Source organism: Fistularia commersonii, chromosome 27 (genome assembly GCF_037954325.1).
Source record: "Fistularia commersonii isolate RoL2024-O1a breed Wild chromosome 27, RoL_Fcom_v1.0, whole genome shotgun sequence".
In the NCBI taxonomy this organism is placed as follows: domain Eukaryota; kingdom Metazoa; phylum Chordata; class Actinopteri; order Syngnathiformes; family Fistulariidae; genus Fistularia; species Fistularia commersonii.
Window position 1 is genome coordinate 4,504,213 of NC_141310.1, and position 23,600 is coordinate 4,527,812.

General features: G+C 40.6%; 3 protein-coding genes across 6 annotated transcripts in view; all 3 read left to right on the plus strand.

Annotated features, from left to right (window-relative positions):
- LOC147217844 (uncharacterized) overlaps positions 1–12,027 on the plus strand; it is a 37,634-nt gene extending 25,607 nt beyond the window's left edge. The window contains exons 3-7 of the mRNA XM_086175264.1: positions 3,800–3,850; positions 8,544–8,713; positions 8,948–9,061; positions 10,003–10,160; positions 10,868–12,027. Of these exons, the coding sequence (XP_086031390.1) occupies positions 3,800–3,850; positions 8,544–8,713; positions 8,948–9,061; positions 10,003–10,160; positions 10,868–10,906 (532 nt within the window). The 3' untranslated portion in view covers positions 10,907–12,027. The remainder of the gene's footprint in view (positions 1–3,799; positions 3,851–8,543; positions 8,714–8,947; positions 9,062–10,002; positions 10,161–10,867) is intronic.
- An 824-nt stretch (positions 12,028–12,851) lies between these two features.
- On the plus strand, positions 12,852–16,798 carry uraha (urate (5-hydroxyiso-) hydrolase a). Of its 4 annotated transcripts, none has more exons than XM_086175269.1 (5): positions 12,852–12,986; positions 14,770–14,828; positions 15,030–15,190; positions 16,183–16,318; positions 16,519–16,798. In XM_086175269.1, exons 2-5 carry the CDS (start codon positions 14,775–14,777, stop codon positions 16,606–16,608), a joined length of 441 nt encoding a protein of 146 aa, XP_086031395.1. In that variant the 5' UTR covers positions 12,852–12,986; positions 14,770–14,774; the 3' UTR covers positions 16,609–16,798. The 4 variants fall into 4 exon arrangements, with proteins under 4 accessions (XP_086031395.1, XP_086031397.1, XP_086031398.1 ...); XM_086175271.1 differs by having other exon boundaries at positions 15,051–15,190; XM_086175272.1 differs by having other exon boundaries at positions 12,879–12,972; positions 15,051–15,190.
- Positions 16,799–17,763: 965 nt separating this feature from the next.
- On the plus strand, positions 17,764–23,164 carry pdcd5 (programmed cell death 5). Its single transcript, XM_086175273.1, has 6 exons — positions 17,764–19,548; positions 20,591–20,628; positions 20,925–20,986; positions 21,211–21,302; positions 22,349–22,420; positions 22,497–23,164. Exons 1-6 carry the CDS (start codon positions 19,483–19,485, stop codon positions 22,542–22,544), a joined length of 378 nt encoding a protein of 125 aa, XP_086031399.1. The 5' UTR covers positions 17,764–19,482; the 3' UTR covers positions 22,545–23,164.
- Positions 23,165–23,600: the final 436 nt, after the last annotated feature.

Below are 23,600 nucleotides of genomic sequence, written 5' to 3' on the forward strand. Positions count from 1 at the left end.
GACACACGATATCAGCCTGATGGTTTCTCACCAAGGCTGTCACAATAAAAAAAGGAGAATCAGAATGTTTCCTTAAGTGTCACTTTGATTCATTGCCAGTAAGATCTGAATTGCATCCGTCAAGGTTCAACTCATTTGAATGACAACTCTGATGATTCATTTCCCACAATCCAACATGCACACACACACACACACACACACGCAAGAGCGCATGAGAACACATGCATGTATACACAGAGAATCTCCGGGGCTCCTCCACATGTGAAGCTGCTGTGAAACTGTGTAATTTTGCGCGTTCAGTGGGTGTTGGGTGGGCATGTAATAGGAAATCTTTTGGATTCTTTGTTCACAGGAGGCTACACGTCTCACACACATGCACGCACGCACACACACATAGGGAGACATGATTTATAGTCAGCCATGTCTAATGGATTGCCTTGGCACTTGAGAAATTATGAAAAGAAATTAATTAGCCTTTAGTGACCCTGCATCCATCTGTCTCCCACCGTCTCTCCCTCATTCTCTCTGTCTCACACGCACAAAAGCTCTTGCACGCTCACACACGCACACGCACACACACACACACACACACACACACACACACACACATACACACACACACACACATTCAGTTCCATTTGGAGGTAATTACAGTCTAAATGGGCTGTGTTTGTCGCCAGTGAATTGCATGAAAATACCTATTTATATCATATTGTTACTGTACCCTCGTGACACATTTGATAGGCCCGGTCATCATTAGATGAAAAATGAATTACTTAACATTTGTCATTCAACAGTCAGTGTGAACAGCGTCATTAACATATTAACTGTGTAATCCTTGAATTTTTCTACGCAGCATTATTTGCCCTCACTTGCGCACTTACTGAGGCAGCCGTGGAAAACCAAAGTGAATATTCAATTCTGACCTTCAAGATCACACTCGAACTATGTGAATCCCCGCTTTATTCCTCTGGCCTAAAAATTCAGAGGAGACACGGCAGCTGTATGAGACACCATGGCCACCGCCGGATCTGAGATGAGCTACTAAACTGTGCCGGCAGAAGACAGATCCAAAGAATGGCATTATTTATAGGAATGTATTTGAAACATATGAGCAGTTGAGTAATAACGTGTATTATTACCCCTGTGTCATTCATTCAGTGGAGGGTGATACCTCATATTGGAATTATGTGTGTCAACAACACAGCAGATTTAAATTTCTGAACCGCTTAACTACAGGGGGACGCTATAAATAACACCCATTTAGCATTTCATATTGCATGCTGTCAACATACAACAAATCAGGGCCAAGTCTGTGACCACCACTATATAATGAATATGTATTCCTGAATTGTACATGTACATCTTGAACTGCACTGTAATTGAAAATTTAATAAGAAATGTAGAGTGAAAGGAGAATGAAATGAATACATAAAAATAAAGTACTCTGAAGCACATGGATCTATGCATGGCTGTCTACGGGAACGCACACACACACGTGCGCAAACTGTCCAGACAATGAAAAAAAAAAACTAACCTCTGTCTCTCTGACTGTGTATTAATTTATTAGGTTTTAGTCATTAATCCACTCCGCGGCATGAGGTTCATAGCGCTGGCCTTGGGATGGTAAAACGCATTTCAGACAAGGCACGGGCGTAGTTTCAAAGTTAAAACGCTGAATGCCAGAATAGAAGAAACAAGCGGAGTGAACAGCAGCTTAGTTCCCCCTCAGTGAAGACTCTGGTGAATAGCTGTTATTTTCAATCTCACTTCAGGCTGAATTCACTTGGAGAGCAAAAAGCTTAGCACAGTCAAGGCCGGTGGAGCTAATGTTTGTCTTTTTCCCTTCTCCTCCATCCTCTTGCGTCCTTAACCCATGCATGAGATAAAAGGATACTTGAATATAAAAGCCATCTACGTCTAAAAGCCGGCTATAACAAAAGCAACTGGCGCAACAACCAGATCTCCTCCATTTCACGCGGAATTTCTTTATGTGACTTTCGAGTTATTTTTGTTTCGTTGACAAGTGAGTGTGCAACTGAGATGTGGAGCTTGGCGTGTCTTCAGAGCTGAAGAAATATATGAAATGAAAGCTGTGACCACACAGAGACATTATACAAAAGTAATATACAGGTACTTATATTAAAAAAAATACATCTCTCCTTTGTGATGAGTGTCTTGAAGGTGCACTTCTTACCTGAGCATACCTGTGATAGGCCTGCAGTGAGTTATGTCAAGTTTGTTTCCCAAAAGTCTAACCTAGAAAGAAAGAAAGAACACATTGTCACTCATATTTAAGTATAATGACCAGCTTGCAGATATGTTTGATAAACTGACTGTTGACATTGACAGATTGTCAGTTTGCTTGGTTAAAAAGTCTTGCACTCCCAGAGACATTGGCGCTCAGCTCCAGTAAGGCTTGACATCTCCAGATTCAAAATGTTTATTCGGTCATATGATGCTAAGTGTAAGGGGGAATCCACCACCGAGGCGTAAACGCCAACATGTTACATTGCCGAATAAAAGAAAATAATCAGACCCTGCCAAATTTGATTTTAGGGGAACTGAAAAAAGTGTGAAAAGCTGATTACGATCAGGGTTCTGGTTTGAAATATAAGTCACATAAATCCAGCAAAGTGTTTGTTCAGTCGGGTGCAGCCAGGGCTTGCATGGTTTCAGTTACATGCCCACTGGGCTCGGGTTGGTGGAAATTGCACAGTCTTTTCATATCCTGAACCCCCCCCCACACACACACACACACATGAAAATATGATTTCAGCTAAAATCGAAGAGTTGAGGGAGCAAACCACTGTCAAACACTGTCAATCCATCTGTGAAACAGTGACCAGGCACATAAAGGTTTGTATCGTTAGGGGTCCGATTTTGTCAAGCATTTGTTCTAAACCAGCGGTGGACAGAAAGCGAGTGGGTGAGCCAAAATCACTTCTTATGTGGTTCGGTGTCCTTGTATCAAGGATCATCCTGGCCGTGGCCAATTGAACCAGTTGGGGATGACAGAGTGAGGCCTCATTCATTAACACTGCTTGAAGAGCATTGAAAAAGGTTAGCATGAAAAATTTGTTTGATACGCTGGGCTGATACGTATTTGGTATCTTGAGATACCGATTACTTATTGTAAGAATTTTGCAGGCGTAAAAATGTATTCACCGCAACCACGCATTTAGGGGTTCCTTATACATTAACTATGCATGCAGGAAAAGTAGAGCTAAAAAAAATATTAATTTCAATAATTCAAGAATTGAATGGAGCACCAAAGTAAAGGGGAACTTTGAGGAGAGGTGAGTTCAGTCCAAATTGAAAATAAAGAAACCATCATGGTTAGATAGAAGGAAGACAAAGACGGAGTCAGTCAGTGAGGGAGACAAAGAGCAAGGGATTATTAGTGACACTGTGCAGGGATTAGGGAGGAATGCTGAGGTCTGACACACCAGAATATGATCTCACTCGGGCTTATAGTTCCTTTCACTTTCTCTGCCTCACAGCTCAAACATGGGGTTGTGTTCATTAGGCGCTACAGTTGGAGAACAAGACCATCTTTATGGATTTTCCACCTTGGATGCTGCAGCAGAACAAATCCAATGGCTTTTTTCCAGTTGGCTAGAGATCATGAACACTGTATTCTTTCCAGATGAAGTGATTGTACCTTATAACTATGTCGTGACTCACACACGCGCACAAATTCACACGCTTATAGGAAATCATGTACCTTTTACAAATATTTTACAAGCTCCCAACCCACTCCTCTGTATCTCTCTCTCTCCCTCTGCCTCTCCTGCAGAACCGAGTTCGACCTGGACTATGACAGCTATCATGAGGACTACTATGACAGGTACTGTCAGAAAGCCACGCATGGCGGGTCATACACCCTCTTACATGTCTGCATGTTGAAGGAACCTAAAAGAACACATTGCCCTTCATCCCCTCTCCGGTGTCTGGAAGGCTCTGCTCCGTGTCTCTGTCTGTCACAGGGACACAGACCATGGCATGTTGTCAGTCATTTAGCATTTTAGTAACAACATTTCCCTATATCAAAAGCAATGATCGCTCCCTGACACACACACGCACACACACACACGCGCGCGTTTCAATTTGCTCACATTGTATGTTGTGACAATTTGGCAAAATTAGCATTTCCCAAAATGACCGCTTTATTCCCTTACTAACTGCTTCATAGACTCATTGTCTGTACCACTCATTCTACACACAGGGTTGTGGTGATGCTGGAGCCAATCCTAGCTGTCACTGGCGAGAGGCGGTTGGCCGCCAGTCGATCACACCGCCGCAAATAGAGGCACACAGCAATTCGCTCTCTCATTCATACTTAGGGACAATTTAAAGTCTTCAATGAACCCGCTGAATGCTTTTATACCGTGAGAGGGAAATGGGAGGAAAAACCCATGCAGGCACAAAGAGAGCATGTAAGCCGTGCACAGAAAGGCCCCAGTCAGATACTGGCATCCAAACAGGAAGCTCCATACTGTGAGGCTGGAGTGCTAACCGCTGCGCCACTGTGCCACCCACATTGCATTATGTAAGACACTGCATCCAAAACCAAATAAAACAGCAGCATAGACAAGTCTAAAGCTAAAAGCTAAATCTAAATGTTTAGAATCTTCCACTGCACCAACACCATCGGCGCTACACTGAGAAATATGATTTATTGTGATTTTTCTTTTCAATCACAAACACATAGCCAACACGGGGGAGATTTTTCATGTTATCGTTTTATTCCAGAGACAGAATATCCAACACCATAATAATATTGTGACGGCTCTGGTGGATTTGAACGAATATGGAAACAATTAAAAAGAGCTTTGCTCAATATGGATTGCCATACGCAGCTTTGGACATTCAGTGAAGACAATAAGGAGCAGAGAGTTCAGTCAGACTCTCCTGCTGTCAACAACAACTGGAGTCCATTGCAGTTACATACGGCACAAAGTGTTCACACACCATTTCCATCTGGAATGCGGATTTCTAAGGTACGATGGTCCTCTATCCTCGAGCGGGAGGTAATGATTGCTCCACACAGATGATGATTGGAGCCCTTTGTATGCTGTTGTGTCATTTCTCAGGAGGTCATGGCAGTAATGGGCCGAGTATGACTAAAAGTTTATGGTCCGAGATAAATCATAGTCAGACTGAAAAAAAATAGCCACGATAAAGCTGTCAGTGAACAATCCCGAGCTGCTGCCTCCACGCCAGGAGCGCCAGAACACAGGCAGAGCCCTGATGCTGTAAGAAGCTAAGCTGCGTTGCAACAAGCCGAATATTTTCATATTAAATCAGCAACGCAATAAAGTGTTTTCGGTTCATTATACCGTCTCGGATGACAATGATAAAATAGACGGGGAGAAATGTAGAGCGCGAGCAGGAACGCCACCTGCTGTAGATTACCTGAAATAATGCAATCCGGGTCAGACTGGGACACCATGTTCTCATTTCTACAGCAAAGGCTGCATAAGAAACACCTTTTTTTCCAGGACGCACGCAGAACAGACAGTGACAGGGTCATCGGAAGAGATTTGCAAAACTTGACAATGGCTGGACCTTTAACTGCCTGTGAGTCAGCGGTTCTGGACAGTGTCAAGAGCAGATTTAACCGCCCCACCTTGCCTTAACATTATATAACATAAAACGTTGAATAGTTTATTGTTTCCATGCAACTTCAACTTACAGTCCAGTTATTTAAATTTGCTAGACTGAGCCGCACTCAGAGTACTTCTGTATTACTGGTCTGCCACTGAAATTGCTTGGGGACCTTCCTTCATCCCCCAGGCTTCACTCATAAACACTGACACAGTCTCACACTCCCACACACACACTCACACACAGGCTTTCCAACACATATTAATGCTCTGTTGCTCGCGGTATTAACTGTCATATTTTCTTTGTCGCTGATTTTTTCATTTGGTTTTCCTTGGTCTGCATTTTTCTGCCTTTGCTCAGGGGGGAACACTCACCACTGATTTTCAATTTGTTTTTACCCGCACAGCGCATGATTATTCCCCACGCTGCCGGCTAGCACGACTGCCAGCTGTGCGCGTGTGCATGCATCCGTGTGCAGTATGCGTGTGGTTTCGTGCGCAAAGTGTACAAATTTCTTTTGTGGCATTTTGTTTTCACATGTTGAAAACCTGTGAACGAGCAACGATATGGTCCCGCTGTCCTCCGGTGTAAAAACAGGAGAGAAAAGTGTCTTTCAACACAGACAACAGCTTGAGCTGACAAAGCTGCTTTTCGTGTGGGGTCTAATCCGTGGAGACAAACACTCTCTCCCATACTTTTCTGTAATCCTCTCTAACTGCCTGAGCTTCCATTCTCTGAGATGACACTTGAAAGTCAGCGTAACAACACATTGTCTGTGTGCCACTGAAAAAAAAACACAGCTCTGACGGACTTTAAACTCCCATAAGTCTTTGGTCTCTGTGTCTTCACACATGGACACTGTTCAAAGCCGCTAATCTCACACACTTATGGTGGCCTAATACACTTCATCCTCATGTCACTGAGCAAAACGTGTGCTTTTGTCTGTGTGTGTGTGTGTGTGTGTGTGTGCAGTGTGCCACTGAATAGCAAATAAGTCTGCTTAGTGATCTTTCTCCTGAGTGGAGAGGCTTCGGTGAACAGTTGAATGCATAAAGGAAGAAGGCATCGAAGGGAACCAGGCTCTAACTAACTAACTAAATGACTGATCGAAAGACTAGCCGCCAAATCAGTAAATCTGCTGATGGTGTCAGTGGCAGCCAAGTCTGTGTCACTGGTGTTGGCTTGTTGATTTCTTTGTCTAATATATATGCGACACATGGTGTTTTAGGACTAGTTTGAAATTAACCGCTGCTTCTACACAAGTCTGATATATTCAACCCTCTACATCGGTACTTTTCCGCTGCTCTCGGTGTCGGCGAGTGTCAAGGTCAAATGACTCTCCGGCTCAAGTGCAACACCCACTCTTTTTCTTGCAGCACAAGCTCAAACACACATGCATAAACACACACGCGTGCACGCTCAAACACACAGTGACGTTTCTGCAGCCGCGATAGAGTTTGACTGTGATACAACCTCTGTCACCGGCACTACTAGCCTGGCGGCGAGCCATTGATTGGTCCTGACAGAACCAATTACATTCGGTAACAGATAGAGACATGGAGCTGTCCACGGGGAGGAGGCAAAGCCAGAGCAGGAGAGAAAGAGTGAAGCAGAGAAAGTAGGTACAAGACAGAGAAATTTCAAATATAAATACCCTTATACTCTTGATTTGCTGTTTCCCTTTGCTCCCGCGTCCGCATTTCTATGTATATCTTATTTCCTGAATGACCCCTTTCCTATAGAAGCAGCGGGGACTTGTTACCAGAGATTTTGCATTCATGCGAAAATTAATCTGTCCATCCATTACGGTTCCTCTTATCCAAGGCCAGGTTTCCATGGCAACTGACTGATTAGGTCAGCACAGGTGTCCCCGTCCCTAGAGATGCACTTCAGAACTTTTCTCGGGGATGCAGAGGGATTTACGCCCCATACAAAATGCATAATCCCTCCAGTGTGTTCTGGGTTGACCATGGGGCCACTGACTCTCATCCCAGCCACATCATACGCAGCCTCCGATGGCCCCGGGGCCCGTTGGAGGCGCTGAAGAGACAAGACAACCAAAACAACAACATCGCCCAGAAAAAGAGAAAAACAGTCCTGAGTTCCGGGTCCAGTGCACAACCTGACTTTGTCAAGTCATTCTATTCATGAAGACTATGAACATCATATTTTAATTCGAAGCATGATGCTCTCAAAATTAAGAGGCCTAAGCTGAGATATTGCAAACATTGGTAGTGCAAGGTAGTGGGGTAGTGGAAGGTAATGCAAACATTGATTAAGTTTCAGAATCGATGTGAAATCAAGATTATGGATCTGAAAGTTTTCGGGTCCCAACTTCCAAAACAAAAGAGCCAGAGACTCGTGACTCTGTACTTTAAATAACTTTATATAACTATTAGGCATGTGCAAACAAATGCATTCAGAATTTGAAAGTAACAAGTATGTCTTATGTATCATAATGTCTGTTTTACATTGATTCTTGCTCTTTTCCTTTAATATTTTGCCATTTTTTGTGTAATGCCTTATAATTTATGGCTGGCACTTGCAAATATTGTGTGAGAGAAATTTATAAATGACTTACACACATGTGCAAAAAAAGCCATTCATTAAGAAATCACAACACATACTATTATCTGAAGCAATATAACTCTTAACTTTGTGTGTGTGGATTGGTGGGGGGGGGGTCTGTGTGTGCGCACACCACTCTGCCATCTGTGTGTCCCCCCCCAGGGACCCACTGTGGGAACCACTGATCTCCAGTAGATCAGTGTTTAAACAAAACATTAAATTCGTCCGCTATTCTTCTCCAGGGGCTCACAGCTCACAGATCTCCCTCAGACTGAAGACACGTCATAGTATTTTGAATGACACAAAGTAAGTCATGCTGCGTGAACCAGCTGTTCATTTCAACTAGTGTCTAATACATTTCCCAGGGTGTATGACTACCAGCGTGTGCCTGCGTCTCTGTCTCCTTTGCCCACCGGACCCAGTTTGGCCAAGCGCTCCCGCTCCTCCTCCTACTCCTCCAGGCACAGGCACAGTCGAGACAGGACACACTCCAGAAGCTCCAAAGCCCAATCCAGTAGTTCATCCACAGCTAAGTGTACGTAATAAGAGATGTGACAATTTGACCGACAGCAAGGTGCAACCAGGTAGCTCTGTTCCAAATATAGGAATCTCTAATTTTCTCTATTCCAAAAAAAAGAAATAAAAAAAATAAGCACTGTGCCATTTTTGAGTGCAGAGTCAAAAAGTATCTATTTGTATTTTTAATTTACACATGAAAAGCTCTCCATAAACATGCTTCCTGGCTCTTGCACTCTCTCTGTCTGTGCAGTAGGCATGGAGGAGCTGCAGGTGATTAAAAAGGAGCTGACTCTGATAAAGACACAGATCGATGGGCTGCTTGACAGTCTTGACAGGATGGACACACAAAGGACCGACCACAAAGGTGAGCCTTTCATTCAGACAGACCGTGGAGGCGAATAGAGGTGAGATCGAATGATACATAATCTATTTCAATATCAAAAACATTTTATAGATGACTCTAGATAAAGGCTGCTTTTGGGATTTTTGCTTGATTAGCCTCAGCTAATTCAATTGCAACCTTATCGAAGTTATTTTGGATCGCAATCTCCAGGAATCTAGGAGTGCAATGTACTGCATTGCCACTCCCATTATAAGGAACAAAACAAATTGTTTTCTGCAGCCCAAGATACTGGACTATCCGCTGCAGTGATTGTCTATGTGTGTTCTCTGTGGGGTGGGGATGATTTTGCATATGCAGAATCATGGTAAAAAAAAGAGGAAAATGTAATGCAAGAACAACAGTGGATTTAAAGAGTTAAATACTCTCGATGCCCTCCAGTCTCTCTCAGCGCAAACTAATACTTGCCAACAAGAGCAAAAAACAGGCCAAGGAAGTGGTTCAGACAAACTTTATTAACCAGTAGCCTCTGTCTTAGTTCAATGGTCCATCAACTAAAATACAAAAAAATACTTTGTAGCTATCTCTGCTGCATTGCAACTTTCCTGTGGAAAAACACCTGTGACCTTAGAATTGGTAGGCGTTATTGTAGCGTCACGCTAAAAATACATTTGCTGTGCAGCTCCAACACCCGGAGCAACTGATGGCTCTCATCTTCATATTAATGTATTTCCCGCTGCCTCTCTTGATTCCCCTGTTCCTGACCATCTCCCTCGGCTGTCTCCTACCATCTGATCACTATCTCCCCTTTTTAACCTTTATTCTGTCACTCCTACTCGGCCTGACGTCTGACGCAAATCATTGACTTTTTCACAAGGTTTCCTCCTCGTCCTACAGCGCAAACACAACAGCTTCAGCTCGAACAAAGCAGGATGACGCTGTGTGTTTTCACTTCTTTGTTGCAGGGTCTCCCGTGAGAGCGGACAGTCCAGCTGGCTCACCCTACGCGCTGTCAGGCAGCAGTCCGGAGCACTCCCTTTCCTCCCTGTCACCACCCACCTCCCGCCATCGACACCACAGGGAGAGTCCTAACATTAGGGAGCCAGAGGATGACCACTACACGGTAAAAGATATAATACTTCCTCTGTCACATAAAGGGGAAACTGCTACAGCAGCAAAAGTGGGCTGTCAAAAAAAAAAACAAAGCATCAACAAAGAACAATAAATGATAAATAAGCAATGTCCAAATTGTATAAATGTGTAACTATACTGTACCGAAAAACAAGGTGATTTATGGAATAAATACAGAATCAGAAATTGATCATTTCAACCTATAAGTGCTCACATATCACTGATATTATATCATATTATATTATATTATATTATATTATATTATATTATATTATATTATATTATGATGTGTTATATTATATTATATTATATTATATTATATTATATTATATTATATCAATTGATGAATGCAATTGATATAGTACAGAACATCCATAATGTTCTTTCAATGATTGCCTATGTCATAAATATAATACGGTTCAGTTTTACTGTGAACATTTTTGTTATTGGTTTGTCTATTAACATGCAAAAAGTATTGTTATGATCAGCCCTGCTGAATTACACACTAAATATTTAATTGAATAGGGGGTTAATTCAGCTCAGCAAGTCAGTTATAGTCTTGTGAGGCTCCTGGAATAAAAAATTCATAAATAACTGCCATTTAATCCTCCGATAAAGATATTCAACTTAGTCATTCTGAACTGGCAGTTTTATGAAAACTTTTATCTCACTCTTCCGTCTTGGTTTTGTTTGTGACAGATGAGCAATCACAGCTCCGACCCCGAAGAGGAAATATGAGGCCTGAAAACTTGGAACCTATAGAAGACATGGATTAAGTGCCAAACATTGAGGAAGAGAATAACAACCGTCAAACAAACACCTTTATTAGAGACTCTGCCGAAGGCGCACATATCAATTAACGGCCATTCGGACGTTCATCACGATGCTTTTATGAAAAAACAAAATCACGACACAGGTGACTTATAGTAATCATCTGTGCGAGAGCAATTAGTCCTGTCAGACTAATAAGAGAAAAATCTCATTCATAACGTTGTTCTAAATGACAGCGAACGCAAAGGTGGTGAAGGTTAAAACATATTAAATTTTGTGGACACTGAAATTATAACCTTAAGGATTTTTTACTACATTAGTTAACAGCCCTACGAGCTCACTGGATGTCAACTGTCAACGGTACTCGAAAAAGAAACCGAGGTCAGCATTAAACAGACAGACCCTGGGTCACAGTCTACACTAAACCAAACACCTCTAACAGGCCCAGCCGGATCGCTGATCGATTTCGACCGTGCACATGATAATCTATGACACAGTCATTGACTTTGCTTCCCCCATCACTTTTTCCCTCCCAGAATGTTAAAGAATTACTGTTAATAAAGAGCCTCATGTTAGCCCATGCACAAACAGCATCGAGCCTGATGAAAATCATGAGAACACATTATCAAAGATATTAGAGAAAAAAAAAAAATCAAACAAATCTGCGGGAAAGTCATACTGTTGTCATTGACGAGAGCAAGCACCTGTTTCTATATGTATCAGTATGCTGCTTCTCTCAGTGTGAATATCACACAGCAACACCATTCTCCTGTATTTTAAGTACTTTAAGGAGTTAGAAGAATGTTATCACTCTCTTCCACCATGTATTTGGCACAATGTTGTGCAAAGGCCCAGTTCAGTGTGTAATATTGTGTATTACTGTAAACTTTACTGTAACTGTTCAGCTGTCTGATTTGGTTTGCTTTTAGGATTTCTCATAAGTTTTTCAAAGAGAACAGGTATGTTTTGATTCCTATGGTGGTACATGTTTTTGTTTGCATTCTCGAGATGAATCAAGTGGAAATACTAATTGTCACAGTAGTAAAAGTATTTTCATATTGACTACAAATAAAGTTGATGGAAGTGTGTTTTCACTTTGCTTGCAGACAAATACAAATGGAGGAAAGCACCAAACACTGACAAACATGTGTCCAAATGTTTAACTTTATCCAGCTGAAAAATTGATTTTGAAAAAAATCACTGCTATTGGTAGATCATAATTATCTAGAGTATGTAAATGAGTCTACATATGAATTATAGGCATATGGATAAGACATTATCCATCCGAAAGTTTGCCAATACTTGATCAGATCTTTCCATCTTGGAGAGCCTGAGAGATTGAAGCACCAACAGCAATGATGGGAAATGAAATGAAAGTCTTGCTGTCCAGTTTTTCACATTCTTTTTAACAGCTACATAGCACTTGTCACCATTTGCACAGGTATGAAAATGGTTATCTGTGGTGAGTGACTTCTTGCACTGAAAACTCCAAACCCTATTGATACTTTAATAACAACTTATATCACACTAGTGGAATGCTTTTTCAGGACTGGCGTTGTTAACTGAGAAATATGCTCTCAATTATTTTCCGTTTTATTTTGAAGGGCCAGTCCCAGCTTCCGGTCTGTCCGTTGTGTTTTTATTTGCTTGAAAATAAACTTAACTTCTTCCAGTTCTGCAAAGCAAGAGACGTGTCACACATATTATTCCTCCGTAAAAGACCCAGCCGGTATTGAGGGGTAACACGCAGATCTACTGCACAGATAACCTCTGACAACAACTGGTTAATCTAAAAACCAAAAAGAAGAAATCTTAGAAACAATTTATCTCCCTATTCAGGTATTAACACACGGCAGGTATGATGAGAAATTCGGCTGCGCGATAATAGTGGCATTACGGTAACAAGGTGAGACGCAGTCACTGCTGCCCGACTAGTTTTGTCTCAATCCTGGCATGAGGGCTGGACGCAGCTGTTTTGTAGTGGAAGGAAAATTCTCATAAACACATTCGACCCGGGGCACCGAGGACCTGAGGTGGCAGTAACATGGCATGTGTGAATTATTGTAGAGGTCTATTGGGGTGACGGGCGCAAACGGCTCACTGTGTCATGCCTCGTTGTTGTCGACGTGCGGGATTTCTTTGAGCCTCGCTTGGCTGTCTGTTGGCTTTGAGCTCGGCATGTATGCTTGGGGTGTGTGCGAGGCAGATGATTCGAGCCTTGTGTGTGTGTGTGTGTGTGTTAACTATCCTGCAATCAGGGCGAAAAGGTTGCAGAGTTACAGTCAATACCTCACCACAGCGAAGCAAATGCGGAAGTGCTCCCAAATTACCCCCTCTAATGATCAGCGGTAGTGGGCGGATCGATCCAAAACAGAAAAGATCGATACCTAAGTTTCAGTTTTCCCTTGCCGTCGTTTCATAAACGAGGCGACTGCGACCTGACATCCTGTGCTTTTTCTGCGCGTATGTTTGTGGTTAAGTGCTCCTGCGCTCAGGTGTAAACGCCGTCATTTGGGCCAGACTGGCACTTTTAGCTCCTCCTCCTCTCTCCTCTGATTTGATGATATGCCGTCACGTGACTTAAAATCGCTCAATGTTTGTTGACTGTAGGCATTAATTGTGTCACTATTTTCACGTCGTTGAAGTTGTTCTGTTTTCTTTCTATAATCACTGAACCAAAACTTTTCTTACGATAAGACAATGTTTTTAAATTTAGTTTTATAAAAAAATAACCTGTGCCCAAATTCCATCTTGGATTTAACCAATTAATAATTAATAGGAAAAGACGCCAAAATACTTAAAGGTCACGGAAAGTCATTCAAGTTTAACAATGTTATAATGCTTTTACTTTTCTTATTGAAAGGCATGGGTACCAGCTTTTCCCCCTGCATTTTTATGGTATGGAACTGAAAGCAAATCTTGCAGCATGTCATGCCACTAAATTAGTTAGGAGCAGCAGTGCTGAGGTTATGCAAAACAAAAAAAATCAAAACATGTGATAAAATTATATTTTGTCTCAGTCGGGGTGTGATCTCGATAACACGCCCAATTAAAAAAAAAAAAAAAAAACTGAAATAAACACGCAGGTTCAAAACGTAAGTGGTATAACTTCAGATGTGTTCATCGTTCTCGTATAGTTTGTTGAGTGCAGGCAAATTCGATTGTAACAACAACCAAACCGAAAACTGATCAAATAACTTCTTCAGAATATGTGACAGACATTTTGGAGATTGTTCCAATACATAAAAATGTTACTTAATTTTATGACTCATTGGGTGATTAAGATTCACACTGCTTGATGTTCCTTGAAATTCAAGTTAAGTTAAAATACTTTATCATAATATGATCAGTCATGTATATTAGCCTATTAAAAGTACATTAATGTCTCTGCACCAAACACCAGCATGTAGTATTCGTATAAAAATCAAAGTCAGTGACTGCAGCATGTCCTCAAGGAAGAAAGGAAATGAACTGTCAACCTCATTTAATGTTGTGAATCTGTAAGTTTGGTTGTTAAAACAATAAGGCTGGGAAATCTTGTTTCAGCTAACCAGATGTCAGAAAAGCAGCTATACTCAATCGCTTCTCATGTGCATTATCCTCAACTTCCAGACAGACCCCTGTGTTTGTTTATACCGAGTTCAAAGTATGGTAAATGGTGCTCTTACACAACTGGGCTTCGATTGACCAGGACAAGCACATGTGCACTGAACTTCATCCTGAATAGGGCAGTGAAAGAACGGCGTGTTATAAAAATTAGACGGTCAAATGAACCTTGTCATTTCAATTTTAGGTTAGAACTGCTGACCCAGTTGTGTTTTATCCATCAGACCACATGAGTACACAGAGACTGCAGCGACTCAAGGGCCACATTCTTCCTGAAAATAAGGTGAGAAAAAAGGTTTACTCTATAATCCAAATGGGGTCTTTCCAGCATACTCCTTGATACTGTGATCTGTACAACTTTGAAACCAATGTAATCACACTGGTCGTATTCATTTTTTGACAACTCAGCAACGCAGCGGCCGGAGCAATAAGAACGGCTCATTAATTCTAACTTCAAAACTTAGAAACTAATATTTTTTCAAAGTCTCGCTCCTTTGTACTGCAGTTCCCAGCAATGGCCGGCTCCCCCAGCCCTCTGACCACCCATGTGCTGAATACCGGAATGGGTATCCCCGCGTCCAATATCGGCATCAGCCTGTATCGACAGGACCCCTTAGATGAAGCCTGGAGCTTGATTAAAACTGGGTAGGCTACCGTATTTGGTCTAAGACTAATTCACAAAGCATTTGATTGCTAAAAGCATGCTTGCATCAGGATCATAGAAATATTCAAAAGCTAGTCAAAGCATATTTTGATGGCAGCTGAGCTGATAAGGATTCAAGCATTGAATTGAAAATGTTAGAAATATCACATAACACTATATAAATAACATTTCACACATGTGGTGCACTTTGAACTAAGAATATAAACAGAGGCGATCAGAATAATTAATACCAGTTTGTATGAAATGCTCAAAATTACATAACGTTTGACATGTTCATGAACCAACCAAGGAATATTTATCTTGATATGAAATCCTTTGTTTGGAACTTTTAATACTACAATTTTGTTGGACTATGTACTTCTTCAATACAGCCCCCAAGCATTTAAAATAATATCCCTAACCATCTTATGGCAGTATTGCAACAAACTTATCCTCCTCCTCTTGTCATTGGTTCTGAACATCTGGGGTCAAGTTCATTTTGGGAAACAAAGCACTTTAGTATGATCCTTCACACTGGAAGTTAAAACATAACTGTGTAAATTGATATATTTCATCTATTTCAGTAACAATTTCCTATTGCGTAGTATCCAAAACTGGAAACTGCTTTATCTTGCTAGATAAATTGTAATATACATCCATCCATCTTCTGCCGTTTATCCTGCACCCAGGGTTGCAAGGGATGCTGGAGCCTCTCCCAGCTGTTATCGGGCGAGAGACAGGGTACACCCTGGACTGGTCTTCAGTCGGTCGCAGGGCCCCATATATATACAAACAACCATTCACTCACTCATTTGGAGCAATATGTTCACAATGTTTTCCAATTAACCTGCATGTTAGGGAAAGAAGAACATGCAAACTCCACACAGAAAGGTCCCCTTGTCGGAAACGAACGAGCTGCTTCGTGCTCTGAGGCCAAAGAGCTAACCACTGCGTCACCCCGTATTGTTATTTTTTCTTTCTTTTGTCTCAACAGAACCACAAATACTGATGGCCGTTGTCCAGAGCTTATCACAAAACAAATGTTTGTAGCTGGTGTGTATAAAATGCACTTTGAGACCGGTCCATACTGGGAGAGTTTAGGGGAGACCTGCTTTTACCCATATGTTGAGGTGAGAAATAATGAATGATATTATGTTACCATTCCCATTCTCCTGTTCTCCAACCTGTAATCTGTTATTTTTTGAAGTTACTATTACTTTTGATTCTAAATCTGTAAATCTGTTCTTATCTTACTTGGATACAGTATCTCAGTCTATATCAGCCTCACATGTACTTCCTTTGTTTTGTTTTTTTATTTGTTTTAATATAGATTGTCTTCACCATTAGTGACCCGGACCAAAAGTACCATGTTCCTCTGCTCCTGAGTCGTTTCTCTTACAGTACATACAGAGGGAGCTAGAGATCATACAGTATCTGATGAAAAACCAAAGCAGCCTCTCCTCACCTTTTCCAATTTGCAATTCGCCTCATTTCCAGGAGCAGTTCTCTCAGCGCCATAAAAACAGTTACACATCCAGCTCAGACACACCACTGTCTTTACCAATGTTGATTTTCTTATCATAAGAAATAAACTATGTAACTTTACACTATTATATTTGATGTTGACTTGGTTATTAATGACAGGATTGTGGGATTTCTAATTTTGCATGGAAACATCTAGACTTGACTGACAGAACAGTTTGAATGAACATGGAAGTTTGTGGATAGATGCCTTTTTTAAGTCCAGGATGATAGTCTTTTACAAATCCTTTTTACTGTGGTAGCAGAGTAGAACGCTCAAATTCAGATTAGGATAAGTACTCTGGAGTTTAATGAGGAGGAGGCAAGTATCGATGTGATGATTTGAGAGATGATGAATAGCAGTAAGTGGAGAAGCCTTTCCGCTAATTGTTGGCTGAAGAGGAAAAGCAAAGATGATGAGTTAAACTGAGTGAGCTCAGAACAGGAAAATTAAGATGAGAATCCAGAGGCAGAATTGCTGAATGTTGTGACAAGATGTGAAGTGGGGCTTGACCCATTTAAAGCCAACAAATTGTCAGGTGTATTTTAAGAAATGGAATTGCACAAATTCTGGGAATGTGAATCTACTAATGGGTCGTGTTAAGTAAAGGTGAGGGCAAAGGAAACAACAAGAGTGTGAAAATGGAGGAAGGCAAAGATTTAGTGACAACCGTGGCATTATAGATCTCTAAAAAGAAAAACAGGGAAGAACCTGTTTAAATATCTGCAGTGGTGAGGGTGGGGGGCATTCGGTAATATTCAACATCAAAACAATTTCTTAAATGTATAAAATATGCATATATAATATAAAGGAGTATGCAATATCCCAAATATTACAAGATCTTTCAAACACATAGAGTTCAGTAATGCAGCAAGTCTCTGCAAAAAGGGAAAGACAGGACAAGATCTGCTAAATGTAAAATACAGCAAAGATAAGGAAAGCTGGGGGAGGAGAGCAGCCAAAATACTGCAACTGTGGATGAAAACTTGAGGCACAAATCCAGCAGATTAACGTGCAGAAGCTGCCAAACCTGTTTAGATAGGAAAAGCAGCCTGGGGAGCTATTAAAAAAAAAGGAACTGACAAGTGTAAATGTATTTAGAACAGTGTGATAAGCTAAATGAATCTGTTGACCTCTACAAGAAAGGTGAAATTAAATCTGACACTTAGATTATCCAGATAATTTTCAGAGTACCAGTGCATCTGATCGTTGTAATCTAAAATGCTGATAATGAAAATGTGAGAACTAAAAAAATGCAATTTCAGTGTGCAAAAGAATATCAAAAACAATTATTCATAAATAAATAAGACTGAATACAACTGAAATTAGTGCAGGTGTGACTGAAAATGGACAGTGTAAAAAAATGTTTGTTGAAGGATGAAAGCAGGGATTGTGCAGAAAAGCAATTTGGTTATGTATTCCATGAATTTGTGTAAATCAAACAGGACCAAGGAGAAAGAGAGGTCAAGGCGACACTACATGATACATACAAGATTCACTACAAAGCATGTTTGTTGTCCAGGAGGTTTTGATTAAAAGGAAGAAATTAAAGGTATTGGATGGAATAACCTTGCAGAACGCGAAGGACACGACAAACAAGCATTTAATGATCTGTGCTTTGCAGTGAACACACCATATTGCGGGGAGTAACATAACAGATGGTGAATTCATAGAAAATGCGTTAAATAAAGGATGGGTTGAGTGTGCTTAAAGGCACATAAAATAAGGATAAATGTTGTTGCTGGAAAATAATTCTGTTCTTGATCCTGCATTGGTTTCCGGTAACTACATCCAATCTTCTGGATGGTAAATACTGATGCAATAGTGCAATAGTATGCAACAGGTAAAAGATACCAGAAAGAGGTTTCTATATTCTTAGTCAATCGAAACTAGATAAATAAACATGAGAGCTTATTGTGTATTCCTCCAAGCCTGTCGAAAAGCAGTAGAAATTGAAAAATAAATGTAAAGAGGCTCTGTGAAAATGAAAGGTGCATTTCAGTTTAACAGAGGAACAGAAATGACACAGTTCATAAAAGTCCTGGGATTAACAGGAAACACTAAGTATGCAACAACAACAAAAAAAAAAAGATACTGATGGACTTGGCATTTCCCACTCAGGAACATGACTAATGCAAGTTTGGGGAGTGATTAAAAAGATGGAAAACGACAGAAAAGAAGAAATTATCTGTTTACATATAAAAATATCACAAAATGAACAAAAAGCTATGGTTATTGGTGCATTAGTTTTTTTATTAAAATATCTCAAACGCGGGGGGAGTAGCAGAAAGAAAATCTGAAAACTTGACTTTTTGGGAATTGTATGTATTGTAGCGAGTCACGAAAGTTTGGGTCTATGTTGATGCTTGTTTTCAGTGTGATTTTGGGGTTTGTTTGTTTTTTACCTGGAATTGAGCGAGAAGAGTCGTGGCTGTTGCAAACAACAGCTATCGCTTATTAAACGGACGTTTTACCGTCAACGAGGTGTTTTTCCTGAGTAAAACGATAAAGTCTTGAAAGTGATGAGAAGTGTGCAGTTGCGGGTGCTGTCCAGTAGGTGGCGGTAATGAGCCATGTTGGTTGAAGCCGCACCGAGACCGGACCAACCGCTCTGTGCTCGATATGTTTAGCCTGCGTCCATCCGGCTGCCGGCGGTGATTACTCTCCCCTAACAAGGCAGGGCCTTGTCCCTACTGTTGGAAGTTTGCATGCTTATTGTTATACTGTTTAAGCCCCTTTCAGTCGTTTGGAGCCCCATTACGGTCGTTAACCATGGCGGACGAAGAACTGGAAGCAATTAGACGGCAAAGGATGGCGGAGCTTCAAGCAAAGCACGGGGTAAGGCTGAGGCAGGAGCGGGGAAGCGTGCTAGCAAACACGCAAGAAGAAGCTCCAGCGTGAGCTACTAGCTAACTCTGTGAAGCCGAATCAGTGGACTCAGCTCAACTCTGGCTCTCCTTTCACGGGCATTTATAGCTCACCAGCTCCATTTAACATGGATCGGTAACCAGCCGTAAACAGCAGCTGGGAGAGAGTCTGTCGTCAAAACAAAGGCTATAGCTAATCCTAGCACAGTTTACCCAGGACAGGTCACACCCCTCTGAGGGATGTGCCTGGTTCTATTTTATCCCATTCATTATTTTGGCATTCGGGCCCCAAATCATAATCACATAATCAGACAGATAACTACTTACTCAGCTTATTGAGAGGCCAGAACTGTTCCATTTAGTAACTATTTTCCTCCAGACTGTGACTGCATTGTGTATGGTGATAATATTGTTATAAATCAGTAACAAATGAGAAAGAGAATTCACACATATAAACAAGTCTCGGGTTATTACAATATGTTGTGTTGCAATACCTAAACTTAACCGCTCTCCTTTTTCTCAGCTTGGCAATTGTTAGTTCATTGGTGCTTGATTCAGTTGAAAAAGTGTGAAATGCCGTACCTATTTTTTAATTATTTCAAATGGTATTAGTCTCTATAACCCTCTATAAGCTTCTGTACCCAGAGCAAATATTATTTGATCTGTTGAAAGGGGTGAAGCAAAACTCAATTCTTATACTTAAAGAATCATATTTAGAAGAAGTTGGGAACTCCAAAACGGGAGTACTAAACTCTTCAGTACCATATGATGGTATTATTTGGTCTGAACGAGCTGGAATCTTTGTCTAATATACACTGTGGATATTAAAATAGTAGTTTACCATTCTTGGTATTGATGATCTCAGTGATACCCAAATCGTCGCCAATATTATAAAGCTAATTTTGATCACTAGTAGAATGTCAGACCTGTAAACACTACCTGTGAAGGTCTGTTACTGTTACCATAGCCTGAGCAGAGCCTTCCTGTAATGGCTATTCATTATATAATTTCAGGACTCCTCAGGTAATCATCAAGAAGAGGCCAAACAAAGGTAAGTTTATGCTACATTTCAAAATCTCAAGTTAAAAATATCAGTTACTTTGTAATTATGTTGTATTCCTGGAGAATTGCATTCGTTCGTATGTATATATTTTTATACAGGCATGCGATATACAGAGTAGAATATGGGTGCTATGAATACTCTTATGGCGGTGACAAATATACTGTTTTCTGGTAGGAAACAATGTAATTATTTCTATCTGATTACAATCTATAGGAGGCCTATGTCTTTCCTATTTAATTTTTGTTTTTTGCCTGTTCTGCTGTTTTCAATCATTTATTTGACAGAGAAGCAGAGATGAGGAACTCCATATTGGCTCAGGTTCTAGACCAGTCTGCTCGTGCTAGATGTAAGTCTGATAACTTTATCCAGAGGAACTGCATTGCAAAACCAATCAACCGGCACTGATGTAAAGCGACAAACCAGCAAAGAAAACCACCCACATGAAAAATGTGTTTTAGCATCCAAACAATCTTTGACAGAATTATACATGAAAAAAGCAAACATTTAAGTTGGTTGATGGATGGTATTATATATACTCAATGCTGTGTATAAATAATTCTCTCTTTTCAGTGAGCAATCTTGCTTTGGTAAAACCAAGCAAGGCTGATGCTGTTGAGAAGTATCTCATTCAGATGGCTCGTATGGGAAGTTTAGGTGGAAAGGTGAGCAAATGTCAAGCCTGAAGTGTCCATGTTTAAAACACAAACCTTATTGTCATTCACAAAAGGGTCATGAGAGAACTGAAGGTTTACAATCTTTACAGTTAAACCTCGGCATGTCTTTTTGCCCAGTGCGATGCTAAATCGACAGCTGTTCAGTGGTTATGGCTTGTTTTATTCGCTATAGATGTTCAGTCCATAGATATCATCTTGTGTCAAAGGTCCCAGGCTTCTGCTTAAAATAAAAGAATACAGAATACTAAAATAAAAGAGAATAGAAACAGCTGTTTGTGTGTTGAAGCGTACTTGGCATGCAAAGAAAGCTGCAGTCATAGTTGAATGGTGGCTCGTGACAGGTTTTATTACAACTTAAACTCAACGCCACATTTCTTCGCGAGCAAAGTATTTCACCTCTTTGACTCTGATGCTACATTGACAGAAAGATCTCATGAAACTCAAATACTGCTTTGAGTACAGGCAAAAATCTGATTTCTACAGAATGTCATTCTGTGACCAGTGATGGGATTTATGGCTCGTTCAAGGGAGATGAGTGTTACAACTATCCCTTTCATGAGCCATTCAAAAGGTCTGCTTTCCGTTTTCTCACTAATGATAGAAAGGCTTGGATGAAATTCAAATGTAAAGAGAGGTCCCACAAATATAATTCCTTCTGCGTGTGGAATTAGATTAGCTGCACTCAATTACTCAATAGACTCGCAAGATGACCTGAGAGACATGGAAATGTGTACTCTCCTCCCCTTGTCTCTCACGCAGGAGTCTCTAGTCAGGGGCTTGTTCACCAGTCGAAGAGAACAGTTCTCGACATGGACTCTGAGCTCTTATTTCAAAATGCCACAGAAAAGAATTGCATAAATAAAGAATATAATGCCCTTACTGCCTGCAGATTTTTCCAGTTTGTTGAGAATAAAAACAAACCAGTGAGTTGAATGTGCTGAAAGTGGATAGAAATAAATCTGATAACTTTTTGTCAGTTTTTTATTTATTTATTTTATTTTATTTTTTTTTTACTGGCATTTTCTCTTTGTTAGATCACAGAATCCGGCTTGATCGAGATCTTACAGAAAGTTAGTCAGCAAACAGAAAAAAAGACAACAGTCACAGTAAGTAACCCAGACACACCACATACTTTTCAACTTGTGTTTGTCTCACTTTGTTCTATTATTGCGTGCTTTTCAGTTCAACCGACGGAGGGTGATGGATTCAGACGATGAGGACGACTATTAACATTCAGATAAAACGTTGAAGTGCTCCAAAACAATGAAAGGAAGTGTCTCACTGAGACTGTGCCTGCAGTTTGTCCCTTGCCTTCTGGGATGCCACTCTTCTTTTGTATTTCAGAAAATTCCTTTGAAAAGGGAGAGACACGGACCTGCAGTTGACAAAATCACATAAATGAGGGGTTGTAGAATAGGACGTATCAGATATTCTCTCTCTTTTCTGCTAAACATTTCAGTCTCACAACTGTAAATATACACTGCTTGTGTTGGACCCCTGATAAAACATGGCACTGTAGGACTACCACAGTCCCTTCCAAATTATCTTTTAATTCTATTACAGTTAACATTTTTCAAGCGCACGAAACTAGACAAAATGCAAAAAGATGTTTGCCGATGGAAAGGAATTAGCATACATATATTTCCTCACACAGGGCCAGCATCCTTTCAGTCTTTGGTTGCTGCACTTTTCATGTGTCATAAAGGTTTACATAAGATTAGAAAAAAGCTTTATTCAAAAACATTGTATAAAGCTATTACAATTGCGTTATTCTAAGAATACGTGTTGTCACCCATATTACCCGAAAGCTAACAAGCCCAAAACACGTAAAAATAAATTTGTGAAACTGACTCTGATCCTTTCTTTTTTGAGTTGCTGCCTTGCAACAAGCCACTGTCTCAATTCCAAAACATTAAACCTTTTCAGTGTCATAGACAGCACCAGAAAGAGGTCAACCGTATCTGGAGCCAATGAGTCACTTTTAGTCAGATTACATTAAATCGTGACTCTTGGATTTTGATTCAATTCTAAAAAGAATAGATGAGAACAACTTTATTTATCCCGAAGGAAAGTGCACCAATGAATTGCAACATTTGTCCAACATTAAAAAGAAGCATGAGGCATTACTTCAGCCATTTTACAGCCCTGTCAAATCATTGGCATTTCAAGTTTAATGCTTGAGATATATATCTACTATTTGCTCAACTGGCATTACTGTTAGAACATCTGGACTACATAAGCCCCATGCTTACCCACAACAAGTCTTGGACAATTTATGTGTTCATA